The sequence below is a fragment of the Lolium perenne genome, chromosome 6 (genome assembly GCF_019359855.2).
Source record: "Lolium perenne isolate Kyuss_39 chromosome 6, Kyuss_2.0, whole genome shotgun sequence".
Lineage (NCBI taxonomy): Eukaryota > Viridiplantae > Streptophyta > Magnoliopsida > Poales > Poaceae > Lolium > Lolium perenne.
In genome coordinates this window covers 57,166,831-57,184,565 of record NC_067249.2, presented here as the reverse complement: position 1 = coordinate 57,184,565, position 17,735 = coordinate 57,166,831, and the positions used below count along the sequence as shown (strand labels likewise).

The 17,735-nt window shown below is 43.5% G+C and overlaps 2 protein-coding genes across 3 annotated transcripts; both read right to left on the bottom strand.

Moving 5' to 3' along the window:
- Positions 1-4,854: 4,854 nt before the first annotated feature.
- Positions 4,855-8,046, bottom strand: LOC127308072 (uncharacterized). The gene is made up of 8 exons (XM_051338842.2): positions 7,671-8,046; positions 7,455-7,582; positions 7,322-7,359; positions 6,926-7,036; positions 6,289-6,368; positions 5,929-5,965; positions 5,546-5,587; positions 4,855-5,253 (listed from the first exon to the last, which is right to left on the bottom strand). The coding sequence occupies exons 1-8, from the start codon at positions 7,893-7,895 to the stop codon at positions 5,192-5,194; spliced, it is 723 nt and encodes a 240-aa protein (XP_051194802.1). The 5' UTR covers positions 7,896-8,046; the 3' UTR covers positions 4,855-5,191.
- A 3,669-nt stretch (positions 8,047-11,715) lies between these two features.
- Positions 11,716-16,803, bottom strand: LOC127308071 (serine/threonine-protein kinase BLUS1). Of its 2 annotated transcripts, none has more exons than XM_051338841.2 (15): positions 16,314-16,803; positions 15,976-16,233; positions 15,703-15,830; positions 15,567-15,608; positions 15,395-15,476; positions 15,252-15,320; positions 14,998-15,168; positions 14,844-14,909; positions 14,615-14,683; positions 14,407-14,532; positions 14,258-14,319; positions 13,402-13,499; positions 13,127-13,209; positions 12,238-12,296; positions 11,716-12,148 (listed from the first exon to the last, which is right to left on the bottom strand). In XM_051338841.2, exons 1-15 carry the CDS (start codon positions 16,533-16,535, stop codon positions 12,097-12,099), a joined length of 1,587 nt encoding a protein of 528 aa, XP_051194801.1. In that variant the 5' UTR covers positions 16,536-16,803; the 3' UTR covers positions 11,716-12,096. The 2 variants fall into 2 exon arrangements, with proteins under 2 accessions (XP_051194801.1, XP_051194800.1); XM_051338840.2 differs by having other exon boundaries at positions 12,238-12,299; positions 16,314-16,801.
- Positions 16,804-17,735: the final 932 nt, after the last annotated feature.

The window sequence follows — 17,735 nt, the reverse complement described above, 5'->3', positions numbered from 1 at the left end:
ATGCATCTATGCCTAAAAAGTCCACCTTCGGGTTAGCATCCGCACCCCTTCCAGTATTAAGTTGCAAACAACAGACAATTGCATTAAGTATGGTGTGTAATGTAATCAACACAAATATCCTTAGACAAAGCATTGATGTTTTATCCCTAGAGGCAACAGCACATCCACAACCTTAGAACTTTCTGTCACTGTCCCAGATTCAATGAAGACATGAACCCACTATCGAGCATAAATACTCCCTCTTGGAGTCACAAGTATCAACTTGGCCAGAGCCTCTACTAGCAACGGAGAGCATGCAAGATCATAGACAACACATATATGATAGATCAATAATCAACTTGACATAGTATTCCATATTCATCGGATCCCAACAAACACAACATGTAGCATTACAAATAGATGATCTTGATCATGATAGGCAGCTCACAAGATCTAACATGATAGCACAAGAGGAGAAGACAACCATCTAGCTACTTCTATGGACCCATAGTCCAAGGATGAACTACTCACACATCAGTCCGGAGGCGATCATAGTGATGTAGAGTCCTCCGGGTGATGATTCCCCTCTCCGGCAGGGTGCCGGAGGCGATCTCCTGAATCCCTCGAGATGGGATTGGCGGCGGCGGTGCCTCAGTATGTTTTCTCGTATCGTGGCTCTCGGTAATAGGGTTTTCACGACGGAGGGAATAAATAGGCGGAAGGGCAGAGTCGGGAGAGGCACGAGGGCCCCACACCATAGGCTGGCGCGGGCCCCTTCCTGGCCGCGCCGCCTGGTGGGGTTACCACCTCGTGGCCCCACTATGTATCTCCTTCGGTCTTCTGGAAAGCTCCGTGGAAAATAAGACCCTGGGCTTTTGTTTCGTCCAATTCCGAGAATATTTCCTGTGTAGGATTTCTGAAACCAAAACAGCAGAAAACAGGAACTGGCGCTTCGACATCTTGTTAATAGGTTAGTGCTGGAAAATGCATAATAATGATATAAAGTGTATATAAAACATGTGAGTATTGTCATAAAACTAGCATGGAACATAAGAAATTATAGATACGTTTGAGACGTATCAATAGTCGTTCTGATCGCGCTCTCTCGCACGTATCTGACAAGTAGCAACCCCAAAGTCCATATTTGAAGTAGATTTTATCGAAACTAGCAACCCCAAAAGTTCTAGCCCCAAGATTTCTCAACAATTTGCTATGATGTGATCCACTTTGGGTTTCTTTTGAATTATCCAAATTGAATGTGTGATTCCTTATCTGGTTGATGGCGAATTATCCATTATTCAATATGCCGACGATACAATCTTTTTTATTTAACATGATTTAGAAAAAGTAAGAAACATGAAGTTAATTATTTCAATGGTCGAGCGTTACTTTACCGGGTCCAAAGATAAACTTCCATAAGAATGAGTTGTTTTGTTTTGGCGAGGCTCAAGAAGATGCCACCTTATACGTTGAACTTTTTTGTTGCGGGAAAGGCCAATTTCTTATTATGTATTTAGGTATTTCAATTCACTATCAGAGACTTACAAATGCCGAATGGAAAATGGTGGAGGAGTGACTGAAAATTAGATTAAGTAGTTGGAAAGAAAAACTGCTATCCTTGGGAGGAATATTGGTTAATATCAATTCAGTACTAAGCAACATCATTCTTCCAACTTCCAAACAGAGTCTTGAAAAGATTGAATTATTTCCAATCAAAATTCTTCTGGCAAGGTGATAGTGAGAAGAGGAAATATCGACTCGCTAAACTGAGTGTGGGATTTGGCAAGTACTTGGGAATCAAGGCCTTGAAGTCAAGAACAGAACCCTCCCCGGTAAATGGTTGTTCAAGCTACTTGTTGAGGGTGGGATTTGGCAAGCACTCTTTAGGTGAAAGTAGGTTAGTCCACATGTGTTGTCTCAGGTTTCTTGGAAACATGGGGACTCTCATTTATGGGCTGATCTTATGATGACGAACAAGTTCTTCTTCCCATATGTGTCTTTCTCTATTAGGGATGGATCATAGATTAGATTCTGGTACGATAAGTGGGTAGGCAATACCACACTCCGAGAACAATATCCAGAACTTTGACAATATTGTGCAACACAAGAGTGATACGCTCGTTAAAATGTTGGAAACTTCCCCCATCGAATGTGTCATTCAGAAGAAATCTCATTGGCCCTAGACAAGCATCTTGAAATGACTTGTTACATCATCTCGATTTGTTCCATTCGACGCAGAGATCCAATATCTTTTGATGGAATCCTATTGAGAATAGCAAATTTCTGGTGGCTTCTATGTATAATGCTTTAATCTAACCTAATGTACCAGTTGATAATAAGAAGAAAATTTAGAAGATGAAGATCCCGCTTAAAACTAAGGTGTTTGCATGGTATCTTCGTCGAGGGTTAATTCTGACCAAATGTAACATTGTGGAAGGAAAGGAAAGTAAAACGTGTGTCTTTTGTCACCATGGCGAGACTATAAAAAACTTATTATTCCAGTGTAAATTTGCTAGATCTATATAACCAGCCATCCAGATAGTTTCTACCTTATACACATCACTTAGAGTTGGGCATATATTCAACAATTGGATCAATGGTGTGGATCCTAGGTTTAAGATACTTATTAGGATGAGAGTGATTGTCATTATTAGGTCGCTCTGGCTATGTAGAAATGACAAAAAATTAACAATAAAAATGATTCTCTTATGCAGGTCATCTACCGGTGTGCAGCTGCGCTCTGTTTGTGGTTTCCTCTACAACATGTGAAGCATCGTGACCACAAAGATATCTACACGGTTGGAGGATACGATGAGGGGTATTTTTTTCCAACATGGATGGCAGAATGGTCTGCAGATTGGTCCTACTGCTTTAGACTCTTTTGGTTTCATTCTTGAGTACTCATCAAGAACTTCAGTTTTATTTTTGTTTGTAATTTGTGGATTGATATGGTTGTGTAAATCTAATGTACGAGGCAAAGGCCAGTGTAATGCTTAAACTTTTTGAAGTAATAAAGCGTCCATAAAAATATCTCACTTTCAAATTAAGGTCATCATAGGTTGACAAAACATCAAACATAACTTTGTCCGCCTATGATAAACCCAAATGACACCCGAAATAACTCTAAGAACATCCACATCTAACACATTTCACACATAAAAAATGATGATGCAAATGAGCGTGTGTGTGATGACTAGAAAGGCACGAGCAGAAGCGTGAGCTGACCCAAATCGGCAACAAACGAAACTAAACAAAAAAAAATTGACGTATGTGTAATTTCTCCAACCCTAAAAAAACTAAACCTCCCTCTCTAACTGCACTCTTTCCAATATGGATGTAGTGGGGCAACAACAATCGTTGTGATATCACGGGAGAGACTTGTATAGGATCTCCCCATTAGGTAGGATCATAGGATCAACTTAGAGAAATCATACTTTGGCTATGCGAAAAAATCTGAAAATAATTAGCAACATGCATATAGGTTGTATTTACAACTCCAAGAAATTTCAGCTCAAAATATAATCTACACTTGGAGAAACAAAAAAGACAAATTCTGTTGTGAATAGTGTCAGATCTAGTTGAATAGTATTTCACACTATTCACACCCAGATTTATCTTTTTTGTCTCTCTAAGTGTATGTCGAATTTGAAGTTGCAAATTTTTGGCATTGCATATATAACATAGATGTGTGTTGTCATTTTTTTTCAGAATTTTTGAACATGTTTTGTCTTTGCAAAAAAATTAATCTCATAGATCCTATCTAAGACTTGATCCTACCTAAGTCTTCCCCGTGATATCACTCTCTCACACATCTCCGACGAGATAGTGTGTCAGGCATGTAAGGGGAAAGCGGATCCTCGTCCTCTTCGTTGAATAGATCCTATTTCTTATAATCTCAACAGCGACATTTCACAAATGGTTCGTAAATGGCAAGATTAATCTGAAGTGACATTTCACCGCTGCATTAATCGACCCTGCCTATACAATTTTGTGCCATCAATTTGTCGTAGATGTTAGCAAAGTGACATTTCACCTTCGCCTCAGGAGTTAGTACTCTTTCATCTCCCCTATTAATTCTTGATTAATCTCACATACATTTGTGTACCCCACTCTTTCACCTTAGTCCCATCGCAGCACACATGAGAGCACGACCCTACTAGTATTTATACTAAACTTTTATATTTTTATTACATATAACTTTATTGCGCCACAATAGTGTACTTTATTATACATTTATAATATTATTATCAATTAATATACTTGTACTACACAAGCAATTTAAAATATTTTTGTAATAACTTTTAGTTTCATCTTTAGACACATTATCACTTACATAATTTTAGCTAGATTGAATACCCTAAAATGTTAAAACAATAAAATATAGGATAAAATGTCATTTCTTGAGAAAATAATTTGAACTCCTGCACGAGTTATTCTGTATAGACGCATTACATGTATGAGTGTGCGTGTGCGTGTTATTTTTAATTTCCTCAAGTGACTAGATATATCTGAAGAGCATAATCTAACAAATATCTTGGCAGTTGTTTCTAGTAACTGTATGGCTGTATCTGATTGATCCTGTCAATTCGCTTCGCCTTGGCTTTCTTTCAAATGGTTCAAGTATCTCACTTATGAATTATGGACTTATGGTCATCATAAGTTGTATCTGATTGATACTGTCATTTCTCTGCTACTACATCGTGATCGTTGTTCCGTGCACCCACCTCGAACCATGAGTATCCAACCAGGACAAAGCTTAGCTTACCAACTGGTTTCAGCTCTCATTGGGCCAATGTACCATATAATGAAATTTACCTACCATATGCCTAAATAATGAACCAATCACAAATGATTGGAGATACCGATAGTACATCATGGGTCTCAGATACCGCTAGCAAATTATCGAAACAAGGAAACTCATGAGTTACAGTGTATTCGTGTCAATGAGTTAATTGATTTTACATCACAACAAGCAGGCTGGTCCTACAGCTTGGTGGTGGATTCAGGCAAGGCAGGACAGCTACAAGTAAAAAGCAACACCCTGAAGCAATACGGCTGGCTGATCTGGGGCTTTTAACGTTTGGAATTTCCGGCGAGTCTCAGGGCTAAGAAAGGCTCTGAAAGTGAAATTCGATACAGATTCGATGCCGACTGTTGTGTCTGAAAAAAGAAGCACCGATAGGGCTTGTGAGTTGTCATTTGATTAGTAACTTCACTTTCTTCTTGACGCGATCTCCGCTGCCCATGCTTTTCCAACATCTGTTTGAAATTTCCCTGCATATTAATTAAGAAATTAATCAGGGAAATAAGTGGAATTTTTCGTGGGCTGGTATCAGAATCCCATGAGTGAAACACATTGAAAATCTGTGCCAAAGTGTAAGAAGGAAGACATATCAATTATCAACTCCTAATAACATGAATTCAAGAGACGTTAAATTTCTTATCCCTATTTTAGATTTTAGAAAATCTCACAGAAATGTATTGTGTATAGGGGGGAAGACAGTCTACACAGTTTAGACAAATTGAGCAGCAAAATCTAATGGAAGGGCTAAATAGGAAGGCAAACCTGCTGTTGATTGGAAGAACTCTTCTAGGTCCCGTCCTTGCTCTGAAAAAATCCAGAACAAAACATATGTGTTAGCACACTACTATAAACAGAAGGAGCAGAAGCTTCTAGTGAGTTAGGCATGTATTCTGTACATTACTTCACATACCCAGTGTATGTCACCTAATGCTCAGAATCGAAGATAAAATGAAGCAAAAAATCTGACACTTGCTACTCAAGCCACATTTCCTCGATGATTATTCAAAATCGAGAAGAGTACTAAGTTAAAGCCATTTAATAGTCTGTAGTTTGTGGGTATCGCACATGAGGAAAAACTAATGCTGACATGTTGAGTACAACAAAACATTCATGAACGACTGGGCACTGTATCAGTATTAGCTTACCTTTTTCGTACTCCAGTGCTTGAAGTATCATCTCAACCTGAAAACAGGACACAAAAGAAAACAAAATTTTAGTAACGAAAGAACATTATATCAAAAGATAAATGTCACTAACTCCTAAGGTCCTATTTGATTGCTACATTGTAAACTCTGACCAAACTAAGTTAAAGTAACTTGAAGCTACAGCAATGCCAGTTCCAGTACAGGTTGTCATAACAGTAGCAACTACCTTCAAGAGCGGCATATTGCTTCTTGTCAACCCACTACCATTGAGAGTACCAGTGCATAACACTTGCAGGTACAATAGTAGAAAATGCAATGATTTAAAGGATACAAATTACAAGTAGCTAGGCAAATTTATACCTTGTCAAAATCTTTGACAACCTTCGCTTCCAAAGTGGCATTGTCCTCGTACTCCATCCACAGTTCACGAATTTCATCGGCTGAAAAGGAACAGCATGAGACAACGGAATCTCCACTAGATATCAAAAGTACAAGTACAAGAACAGAGTAGAACGATGCGGAAAAAAAAATCAGTCTGCTCGATATCACTTTTTTATCTCGTATTAGAACAGTTGAATAGAAATTACAAATGGTGAGTAGTTTTAAGTTACAAAACATTGCAACTTGCTACTGATTTCATAGTCTGATTGCAGTAATGCACACCAATGTTCAATGGTAAACTACCCTATTTAAGAAACAGAGGCAACATGATAAATATGGAATCTAGAGTAACAAAGATCAGAAGCTGAATCTATATCACAGGCGTTTACAGGAATTGGGCATGAAAACAAATGAAAGATGGCCGTATTTCATTCTCTTCCGCATAGAATTATTTACGCTCACTATGAAATTTCAGCAGTTTATAGTTGGATCACAACGCAATGCATTCTTGAGAATGATCACATGATGAAATGTATGTTCTATCAATTGATAATGCAATGGAGCCATCCTAATGATTCAAGGCATTAGATGTTGTTTTGCTTTTTAAAATATCAACCTCTTGAACCTCCACCGAGCAACGCGCACATCTGGTCCAGAGCTTCCTTCTCCCTACGGCTCTTCTCTTCCTTGGGCACGCCATCAGCAGGGGTGATATCGCCAACAATAGCTGGACATTGAAATGGATGGGATGAGTTAACCGAACCAGGCAGCGGGTTGATGAGAAATTCTTACGGCAGGTATTTTGCGCAGTGGAAAGGGCAGCACATTTGTAGGTATGTGCCAGTGTGCATACTACTGATAATAAGCAATTGTAACCACGGGTACTTCACAAAATGGGAAGTGGAATGCATTTACAGTTTTGTACAAAACATGAACACCCTAATTCCAACATTCGCAGAGTTGCAAGCTGTTGATAACAAGGGAAGGATTCATCCGGGGGGGGGGGGATTACCTTCGGCTATGTCATGCACAATGGCCATCTTCACGCACCTGTAGAACACGGAGACTTAGAAACACGATAGGAAACAGATGATGCTAGAATGAGGAGGGAGGGAATGGGTGGATTTCCACACACGCGTACACACCTGTCGCGGTTGACGCCTGGTGGAAGGTCGGCGGCGACGAGCGCCATGACTCCCATCCGGTACATGTGGTCGGCCACGGACTCGGGCCCCTGCAAGCCGCGCCTCACCCAGCCCGCCCTCTTCGTCGTCTACAGCCCACCCCATCGCATCGCGCGAGGTCAATCGTCAACGGAAGCAGAGACTAGAACGTAGGCGGGGCAGGAAGTTAGCACTCACCTTGAGGCGGTAGCAGAGCGTGAGGAAGTCGATGGCGGAGGACGCCGAGGGCGCGGCGGGGGCCGCGCCGGGAGCCGGGGCGGGGGATGAGGAGGAGGAGGACATGGCGGCGGCGAGGCGGGGGCGGAGGTGCCGCGCGCGGTGGTGGGAGGAGAGGAGCGGCGACCTGGAGGCGGCGGCGGCGGCGCAGAGGGAAGAGAGGGAAAGGGCCCGGGACCCGCCCATGGCTGGGGTTAAGTACGGGGCGAGGCCGTGGGGAGCGGTGCGGTGGCCGTCCGGGAATGCCGGCGTGGAGGTGGTGGTGGTGGTGGTGCTGGTGGAGGGCCGCGAAATCAGCGCGTCGCGTGCTCGCGCCGGGTGGCCCAGATTGCGCGCTGATCCCGTCGGCACGAGTTTTGGGCTACGGCGCGGTCGTTTTCGCGCAGAACAACGCCGATGTGGCCCAACCGCAGGGATGTCACACGTTTTCGAGTAGTTGATCCACAGTCCAACCAGAGGACATGATCCAGAACAACCTGAAAACTAAGGGTCTACAATTCTACTCTGTCTTTTCCTTTCTGAAAAACACAGCAAGCTGTCGTATTTTTTTACGAACATTTGCAATGGGTAAAGTATCAACTCAACATTCATGTGCTACTATTTTCATGATATTACACTACTTACAAATATGTTTTTCCGAGTTTTGAAAGTGTGTGTAGTAACCTTTGGAACCCAAAGGGATTAGGCTTGCGGTCAAGATTTTGGGCAACTGTCCCTTGATTCATTGATTGGATGCAAATCATGCAACTATGTGTCTCGGGTCTCCTCCCTGCCTGGCATAGAAAAATTCCTGACTTTACCTAAGCCATGCCCATTGTATGTCCAAAGTGGGTTTTAGTGAGGATGCGCAAACATGTGGCGTGTGTGTGTGTGTGGCTATGAAAGTGATGTTTTTTAGATAAAAGGCCTCAGGCCCGATGTTAAATTAATAACGCTCTTAACGACGACAAGATACAAAGTGTTGAACCCAGCTTACACGAAAGAACCGCACACTCACACAAAGATAGGACTACCAAAAGTGGTAACCAGGACGCTACTACTAAGGAGGCAAAGCCGAAGCCGCTGAGCACTAGCAAGACGGGCAAAGATGTTGGGCCGGGGCTCACCCGAGAGCGCGGGCACATCAACAGGCTATGCACAACGTCGAGACTACTACAACCTACGCAGGCAATGCCTCCGAGAGCCGAGCGCCATCGCCCACACACTGTCTCTGACAAACACGAACTGGTAGAGGCCAGCAGAGAAGCGCCGAGGGTGCAGAACAAGGAGCAAGCTTTGCCGCAGCCAGCAGAACGAAGGACCAACGCCGAGGCACCGCCACTCCGCTACACCAACTGCAGGGAACCGAACAGGGTGAGCTCCAAGGCGGCGTCTTCAAGAAGAACACGACGCAAGAGCGCCGCCACCGCCCGGTCCGAAGACCTTAGGTTTTCACCCGGAGCATGTAGACAAGCCGGGAGCAGCCACATCGACGCCTTCAAGAAGGGGACGACGTCCATGGACGCCGCCGTCGTGGCCCATGAGGGCAAGGGTTTCCCCTCAGCATATGCTCCCAACCAGCTACACAGGGTACTGACCGTCGCCGGAACGACAAACAGACCGCCGCCACACCGTGCAGCTCGCCAGTGTCACGCCGCCCACGCGACCATGAACACCGGCCAGCACTAGAGCCTCTGGCTCGCCCGGCAACCAGGAAGACTCCCACCATCCAGGGCCACCGCCCCGGATTCCAAACCCTGCATGCCATCAGACTGAAGGAGAAAAACAAAGCACAACCACCATGAAACACCGCCCAACGGCCAGAAGGCGCTCGAGCAAACGGACCGCCGCAGAGCCACCAGAACCCGTCAGGTGAGAACCAACCCTCGAACTGCGACAGATTACCATCAAGCGTCGCCCGATCTGGAGGGGAGGAGACGAATTGCATGCCAGGGCCACAGGCCCTGCCCCAACCCGAAGTCGCGGCGGCCGGAGACCCCTGTCCACCGGCCACACATCCTCAGCCGCCGACCGGCGACGTGCAGCCCCCTGCTGCGATCGAGGCCAGATCGGGAGGTGGAGGGCGATGGGCTTGCAAGGGCCTGGGCCCAGCCCTGGCCCAGGGGATCGAGGCGGCCGGAGACCCCTGTCCGCGGCCGCGCTGCTCGAACGCTGCTCGCCTCGCTGTAGTAGCTCACCGCGGCGGCAAGATCTGGCGGCCGCAACACCACCGCCGTCGAAGATGCCAACTCTGCCCACGCCGGACCGCCACGGGAATGACGCCCGCTTCCTCCCCCAGATCTTCCCGCGCGCGAAGCTCGCGCCGCCCGCCGCCAAGGCTGCTCCGGGGAGCTGCCGCCGCGAGCGCGCCCGACCTTGGTGTCTCCGCGCCGCTGCCGGAAGGAGCCACGCCGCCGCGCCCACCAACCAACGCGACGCCCGCGCCGGCCGCCGGGGCCCACGCCGCCACCTCCCCGCGAGGGAGAAGAGGGGCCTCGCCGCCGCCGCCGCCGCGCGGGCTTTGCCCGGCGGCGGCGAGGGGAGGGGAGGTGGACTACGGGAGGCGCCGCCAGGGGAGGCCCTCGGTCGCGCGCGGGCGCGACGCGAGGAGCCTAGGGTTAGCCGCTGGTCACTTCACAACCAACGCGACGCCCTCGAGATGCTTCATGAAAGTGATGTATGTCTTGTACTTTAACAAACACTACACATCTGACACTGTGATGGGGAGTCGCCCACACTCCTTCGGCTCAATGGGGTGAAGAGTTTACTTTTGTAATTCTTCCTAGCAAAATGGTTGTGGCGACTCGAGTCCTAGCCAACTTGTTCTTTCCACTGCATCTATTGTTGTCATAAACATTGGCATTTCGTGCTCAGTCCCTCCTACAAGGATTGAGAGATGAATTTACTTTTGGATGAAAACCTTGTCACATCAAAGGTTGGTACCAACTAACAACCACTTCTTCCTCCTTCGACGCTTCTTCTCAAAAGTGTTATCCATCTTATCTAGACCCCACGCAACAATGTCTAGAGGGTTTTGGTTGGCCCATGGGGTCCAAGGTGGTTGTGGTTGCCAAACCTCTTCCCCAAAGGTTTGGTTCGATCGGCGGTGATGTGGTGTATTATAGATCGAGACAAAGCTTTGACCCGGCAACAGCGGTAATGACCATGATGACACTTGAACTTCGAGGAATATGCCAATGATCTCAAAATTTACATGCCCGACTCTGGTCCCGGTTGTGTTTGGGGAGGATGATTGCTTAGACCTAGACCCGTGAGCATCGATGCCTCCAGTTGCATTTGCTGGGTTGTGTCTTAGGCCTAGTTGCTATATGGTTTTTCTCGTTGTCAAGGTTTTGCACAGTTATCCGTACATCCACCACTTTTGTGTTTTTTGGGTACTCTTTGGTCAAAACAAAAGGATAATCTTTGGTAATTCACCATAAAATGAGAGGTGAAAACCTAGTTGCCATAATCTAGATACACCCGACAACCGAAGGCCATGTTGCAGTACTAGTAGACAAGGATAGAGAATGCCCCCAACAAAGGATCATCTACAGACTGCGGCCCCTAACCGCCGTTTGTTGTTTGCTGGAGAATTATGATGAGGTAACCAAGTTGAAGAAATTTCAAATTTCGGACACATTAATTGTTTCGTGAAAGCTATATCCACACAAAGTAAACTTGTAGGGGTTTGCCCTACCGTATTCCAGTAAAAAAGAAACACAAAGTAAACCGTCTGTTCCAAAACCTAGGTGACCGTATCAATTTGGCGCTCCAAGTTTCGGCACCGTGGTTGCATTTTACTCTTTTGGAAGAGAGGGATGGAGCACAATTTTCTTTTAAAGCTCAATAACTGCGGGATTGCATAGAAATGTGTAATAAGCATATGAGTATACTTCCTTTCTGCTTTCATAGTCACATCGAACACTGTAGCGTGGTACAGTTTGTGTACTCTAAGAAAAGAAAAGGATATACTTCTCTTGCATGCTCTCAAGAGAACCGAGGAAATTATGCAGTCACAAGCTGATAAATACAATCTAGTCAATGATCTAAGGATATATTCTTCACTGTAACATCATACACCATCCACTACGGCAGTGAACCGCTCGTAAAAATGACATCTATATCTGAAATAAAAATGAAGCTACATCCGGAGAAGAGGCATGCTGCACTAGGAATCTCTAATGAAGTGACAAATGCTTCAAGAACATGCTCCGATAAACTTGCTACATTCTTATGACGGTAAGATCTACACAAGCTATAACTCTTCCCTAGCTACTATAACTATTACGCTTCTAGAGTGCTATGTTGATATTGTTGTGAACGCGTGCCACTACTTCTTTTGCCTCCGGCCGACAACATGAGGAGGCACGGTAAAGTTCAAATATAAGCACTTCGGCAGATCAATCTAATTACCCTTTTCTTTAAGCCTGGCAATCTCCTCTTGGCTAAGATGGAGCCTATGAAGGATATATAACAGGAATTAGGAAAGGTCATATAGAATAAGTTTTACTTCCAACTGAGAAGAATATAAAAGTTGTAAACATACTGCCTCTCTAAAGTAGCAATTTGTTGGAGTAAATCTTTCACCGTTGGTGTAGATGCTTCCTGCTGCATCGTAAAAATAATGGTGTATGAGTAATCAGTGAAATGAATAACCGAAGAATTACATATGTCGCACACATAACCTACGAACAGGGGCGGCGTATCTAGGGGCGGGTGCCATTGGGCCATGGTACTCGCTCCAAAATTAAATATATAACTATGCATTATACACTGTATGTTTACACTAAGGCAAACTGAATAGCTGCTTAAAGCATATTTCAAATTTAGATGCTAAGGCCATATTAAAATATTTACAGTTTAACTTTGATAGATTTTAAACCAATATCTCGAGTTTGTCAAGTTTATAATCGGAATTGATCAATTTTGCACCTAAAGTGTGGCACACCCTACTGTGTAGTCCTAGATCCGCCAGGATGACCATAAGTGCAGCAATGGCATAAAAATGTACAAATATGTTTCAGTTCCAAAATATGGGCCTAGATTATCATCTAGGCAATGCAAAAACGGGCGAGATTATAAAGTTGCAGGAGCAAGATTCTAAAGTGTGAACACTAAGATATGAAGTAGACAGTTTATCCAGAATAGGTACGACAAAGAGAAAGTAATTGATTTATTGTAAGGCAGTTAGTGATAGGTAGTTAAAACAACATATTAAAAACAAAATCTTTGTGCGAATAGGGCAATTAAGCCCACATAGTAAGTAGCACTGAGATAATGCACAATAAACAAGAAATTGCATGATACTATTTCTTGAAAACATACCATACAGTGAATTTAGAAAATTAACAGAAATGACAGTGCCAACCTAAGTCAGTTTATATAGCTTACAACCATCTAATTATCTACACAAATTTATATAGAAAGAATCATACCGTTTCTTCTGTTGTTACTTTAAAGCGACCCTTTTGAATGGAAGATTTTCCGAGATATTCATCAACACCTGTAGCGTTGGAAACTGCACAAAATAAATAGTTCTTACTTATCTGGTATATGTAAGCTTGGAAAAAAAAGACAACTAAATATTACATAAATGAAAAGGTATGAAAAAATTAGCAGTCAATTAGAATGTAATAAAATGTTGAGTTAAAATGGTCTTTGCACATCCTATTTATAACCAATTGGAGGGTAAATAAGTTCATGAACATGCCTGCTCTTAAAAGTTGCCTTGCGGGAACTTTTGACTGCTTTTCAAATGATTCATGACGCACAAGGCCATTAGAGGCACCATTCTCAAGCTGTTTCGCACTGGTAGAAAACCCTAAGGTTAGAATAATATGTGCAATCTTATGCTTTTGTTGTATTAAAATTGATGAAGTGCACATGCACGCATAAAGTAGCATTAGATGATCAAGTTCATGCATTAAAAAATCAAATTGATGCATATAATAGCATTATATGATCAAGTTCTTTTATAATATAAACAAATAAAATCAATGGATTGTTATGAGCCTACATGAACAATTTGTTTTTCGTATACAAATACAACTAGCATAACAAATACAAGAGTACGCCATACTTATTTACCAGTATAATTATATTAGTACTGCTATGTATGAGCGTATGTTGACCTCTCACGGTGCTACTTATTATGTGGCATTGGCCAAAAAAATTAAGATCGCCAACTAAACCTAATATTTGTAATACAAAAACATTTTGAAATGCATGTTTGGCACAAAAAGAGATTAGTAGCAATGAAGCCCAAAAATAAGTAGAAGAACCCACTTTTAATCTAAAGATAGTATTGAAAGACAAAATATGTCTAACACTAGTAGAAAAATATCTTCCCTCCATTCATAAATACATTGCGTATTTTTCCAAGAATCAATTATATGTGTATTTCACAAATTGATATCCACATGCCCATATTTCACATGCAAAAGTACCTTCTTATGGCTTTACACGCAATTGACGATCAACACTTGAACTTGGATAGTCAAATACACCATAGATTTCACAACGAAGGGAATGTGATTATATTAAAAAATTAAGTTAAACATCCCAACCTTTGAGGTATCGGGATTGGAGCTGTTGAGGTTGGTTTTTCTTCCATTTCATTACCTACAATCTGAAAGAAGAATGTTACATGTTAATTAGGTGGTATTATAACACAGACATGTTAACTATATGCTAACATATGCAAGACTATATTTACCTTCTCGTCACCATTTGAATGATTCTGTGGATGAACATCTTGGAGCGGAACAGTTTCGTCCACGGTATCAAGTTCAAATAGAAAACGCAGGTACTCCTCTTCATCACTGTCATTCTCTTCTGAGTACTAGAAATGAAACATACATTTTTTTTGTTAAATTAAATGTAGAAAAATATTTTAATTAAAAAAATCATAATTCAGTTCATACCAACTTAGCTTGTGCTTTTAAGTCTTCGATATCGAAGTCCCAGTGACTAACCCCTCTCCAGTACTCGTCCTGATCACAAATTTGAGAACAAAATAAATCCTATAATTATTGGATGGCACATTCAAAATACTACCGTAATTAGGATTTATTAGAGCCCCAAATGAAGATCACTACAAATGTGATTTTTTACTAATCTTGGCTATATAAGTAAATTTTTAGAAATACAAACATTTGATGTCTTCTCTTTGATTTTATCATTCTGCTTCTTCTCTGCTTGCAACTTTGCTTCATTTTCCTGCTCAAAACAATTGACACCATATTACACTATATATGCATGCATATTATAAAGTGGTAAATAGAGAAGGGAAATTAAAGTTCTATACCTTTATAGTTTGCATCCGAGCAACCAAAGATGGCACTTTATTTAGCATGCATTTTACATAATTATCCTCAGACTTCACTCTTTTGAAGAATGGAAGTTCCAGTAACATTTGTGCAGTTGGCCTCTTGGATGGATCTTTTATTAAACAGGCACCAATCATTCGCTTAAAGGCCTGCAGAGGAAGTAGCAGTGAATTGGTATGGACACACGTATGTGTGTGGTGGTGTATTTAAAAGACCATGTCGAGATTAGTACGTTTGAGAACTTCTTATCCTTGGTGTTATGAAGCGACGGAGGAGCATGCTGCAACGTCATGAGAAACACCTACATGTCTAACCTCGTCAGTAACTTCTCACAAACATAATATAGTGTAAAATAGATCCAGGTATAACTAATACCTTTGCTGGAGGTTGACTAGAAAAAGGAGCATGTCCATTAGCAAGTTCTAGTGCAGTAATTCCGAAAGACCAAATATCTGCCCTGTGTGATTGTTATTTGTATGTTCAGTTAATTTTTTTTTATCAAGACGTGCTCAACTGAAGATTATAGAAGTAAGATAAAAATGTATACTTGAAATCGTATTCCTTTTGTTCCATCACTTCAGGTGCCATCCTTAAAGAAGAAACAAAATACTAAATTAGTCGAATGCGCTGCCCCAACATTTGCGATGTGCTAAAACTGTTACAGTACACTTGTTTGTGATTACCAGCAAGGCGTTCCGACAAGCGTGTGCCTTTTGCCGTTCCTGTTGATCATGGAGTCGTAAACACTAGCACTGATTCCAAAATCTCCAAGCTTCACTCCTTTGTACTGATCAAGCAGTATGTTGCCGGCCTGTGTTTATGTGGCAAACAAACGTGGAAACATTCTGTGTAAGTTTCAGAGAGCAAAATTCTGACAAGAACACAGGGTTCTGAAATTCAGTAGTATGAAAGTTCTGATAAGAGCGTTTTATTTTCGTCCAAAGAAAAACCATTACCTTGACATCCCGGTGTATGTGGCCTTTGGCGTGCAGGTACTCCAGGCCTCTCAAGGTCTCGCGGAGCACAAAGGCTATGAACCTCTCCTCCTCGAACCCTTTGGGGAAGGAGGATTTGAGGAGGTGGAAGCAGGAGCCCCCGGCCATGTAGGGCATGACGATCCAGAGGTTTGCGTCTACCAAGAACGTGCAGTAGGCGCCGAGGAGGTTGGGGTGATCCGTCAGGATCATGGTCTTGACCTCCTCCGTGGCATTGTTCTGATCGAGCAGGACGTGATCGATTAAGGATCGTGAAATGGGGAATTGATCGATTGATTTGACTGGGGGACATCACCTACCACGTCGGCCTCTGACCGGAGCGTCATGTTCATGATCTTGATGGCGACGACCTCGCCGCCGAGCGGGAGGCATCGGGCGCGGCGCACGACGGCCGTGGCGCCGTCGCCGACGGGCTCGAGCAGCTCATAGTCCTCCGCGTTGATCGGGAACTCCCCCTTCCTCGACCTCGGCGAGCACCCCCCTCCTCCTCCCCGCTGCTTCGACTTCTCCCTCGACCCCATCGCGCCGCTAGCTCGATCGATCAGGCGAAAATCACGATACGGAATTCGATCGACGAACCCTACCTAGATCAGCTAATTTGGCTCCCTGACGTCTCGTGGATCGGACGGGGTCGGTCGACGATCCATGGTTAAAGGAAATCACAGACGAATCTTCTCCCTGTGTCTGTGATCGATGCGCTTTCTCGTGAGGGAGAAAAGGAAGGAGGCTATGGTATGGTTGGCCGGTGGAGGGAAGAACACGGGCGGAGGGCGGCGTCGCGAGGCCAGCGATATTTATACGGGATCCGGATCTCATGCACGGGCTTTGCTTTTGATTCCTTTTCTGTTTCCGTGAAAAGGGATTCGGACTCAATCGATCACGAAGTTTCTCTTGGTTTGGTCGACCGTGAGGAGAAAAAGTAGAGTGGAGTGGACGGTAGATGCAGTGAACGGACGGATCATTTGCCGTGGCAAAACCGTGAGCACCAAAGAAGGACGTTCGTGAGCCCGATTTTAAATTAACGGAAAGTCATCAACCTTCTAAAATTACAGAATACCAGAGAGGGAAAAGGATACAAGCAAGACTAGACGCACTGGACTAAAGGAGATTGCTTGATCTCGGTGAAGGAGAGTCATCTACTATTGCATGGAAGCATCGTCGAAGCTGCCTTCACCAACAAACCTCTACATCATCAACACTGCCACCCACAGGGATCTACATCAGCCATACAACCTAGCAATAGTCGAGAAGACACAGGAAGGGGATTCAAACAACGCTTCCAAGAAGGGAAACGAAACCCATCTAAGGACCTACAAAGTTTTCGCCAAATCCTATCCTCCAACCAAAGAACTCGACCTAGTCATCGACCAAACAGCCCATGTCAACCAACGACATATAAAAAAATCATCGGTGTCTCCTCAGGTCTAACGACATCCGGAATGCCCTAAGGTTGTGGGACAACCATATCAGAACGATGCAATGCAAGAAGGCGGCTAAACATCGATCACCTTGAATCATCTAGACATGTATCATACCTACATCAGGTTCCTTTGTATGTCATGTCCTTTATGTAACACCGTTCAAACTTTCAATATAAGTCAGGCCCTTCTGAGGGTATTGTTTTAAAAATAATCATTTATACATAATTGAGTGCCATATATATAAGACAACACAACGCATAAGGTGGAACATTAATTTCCAGAACTAGTACTCGTTTCGTT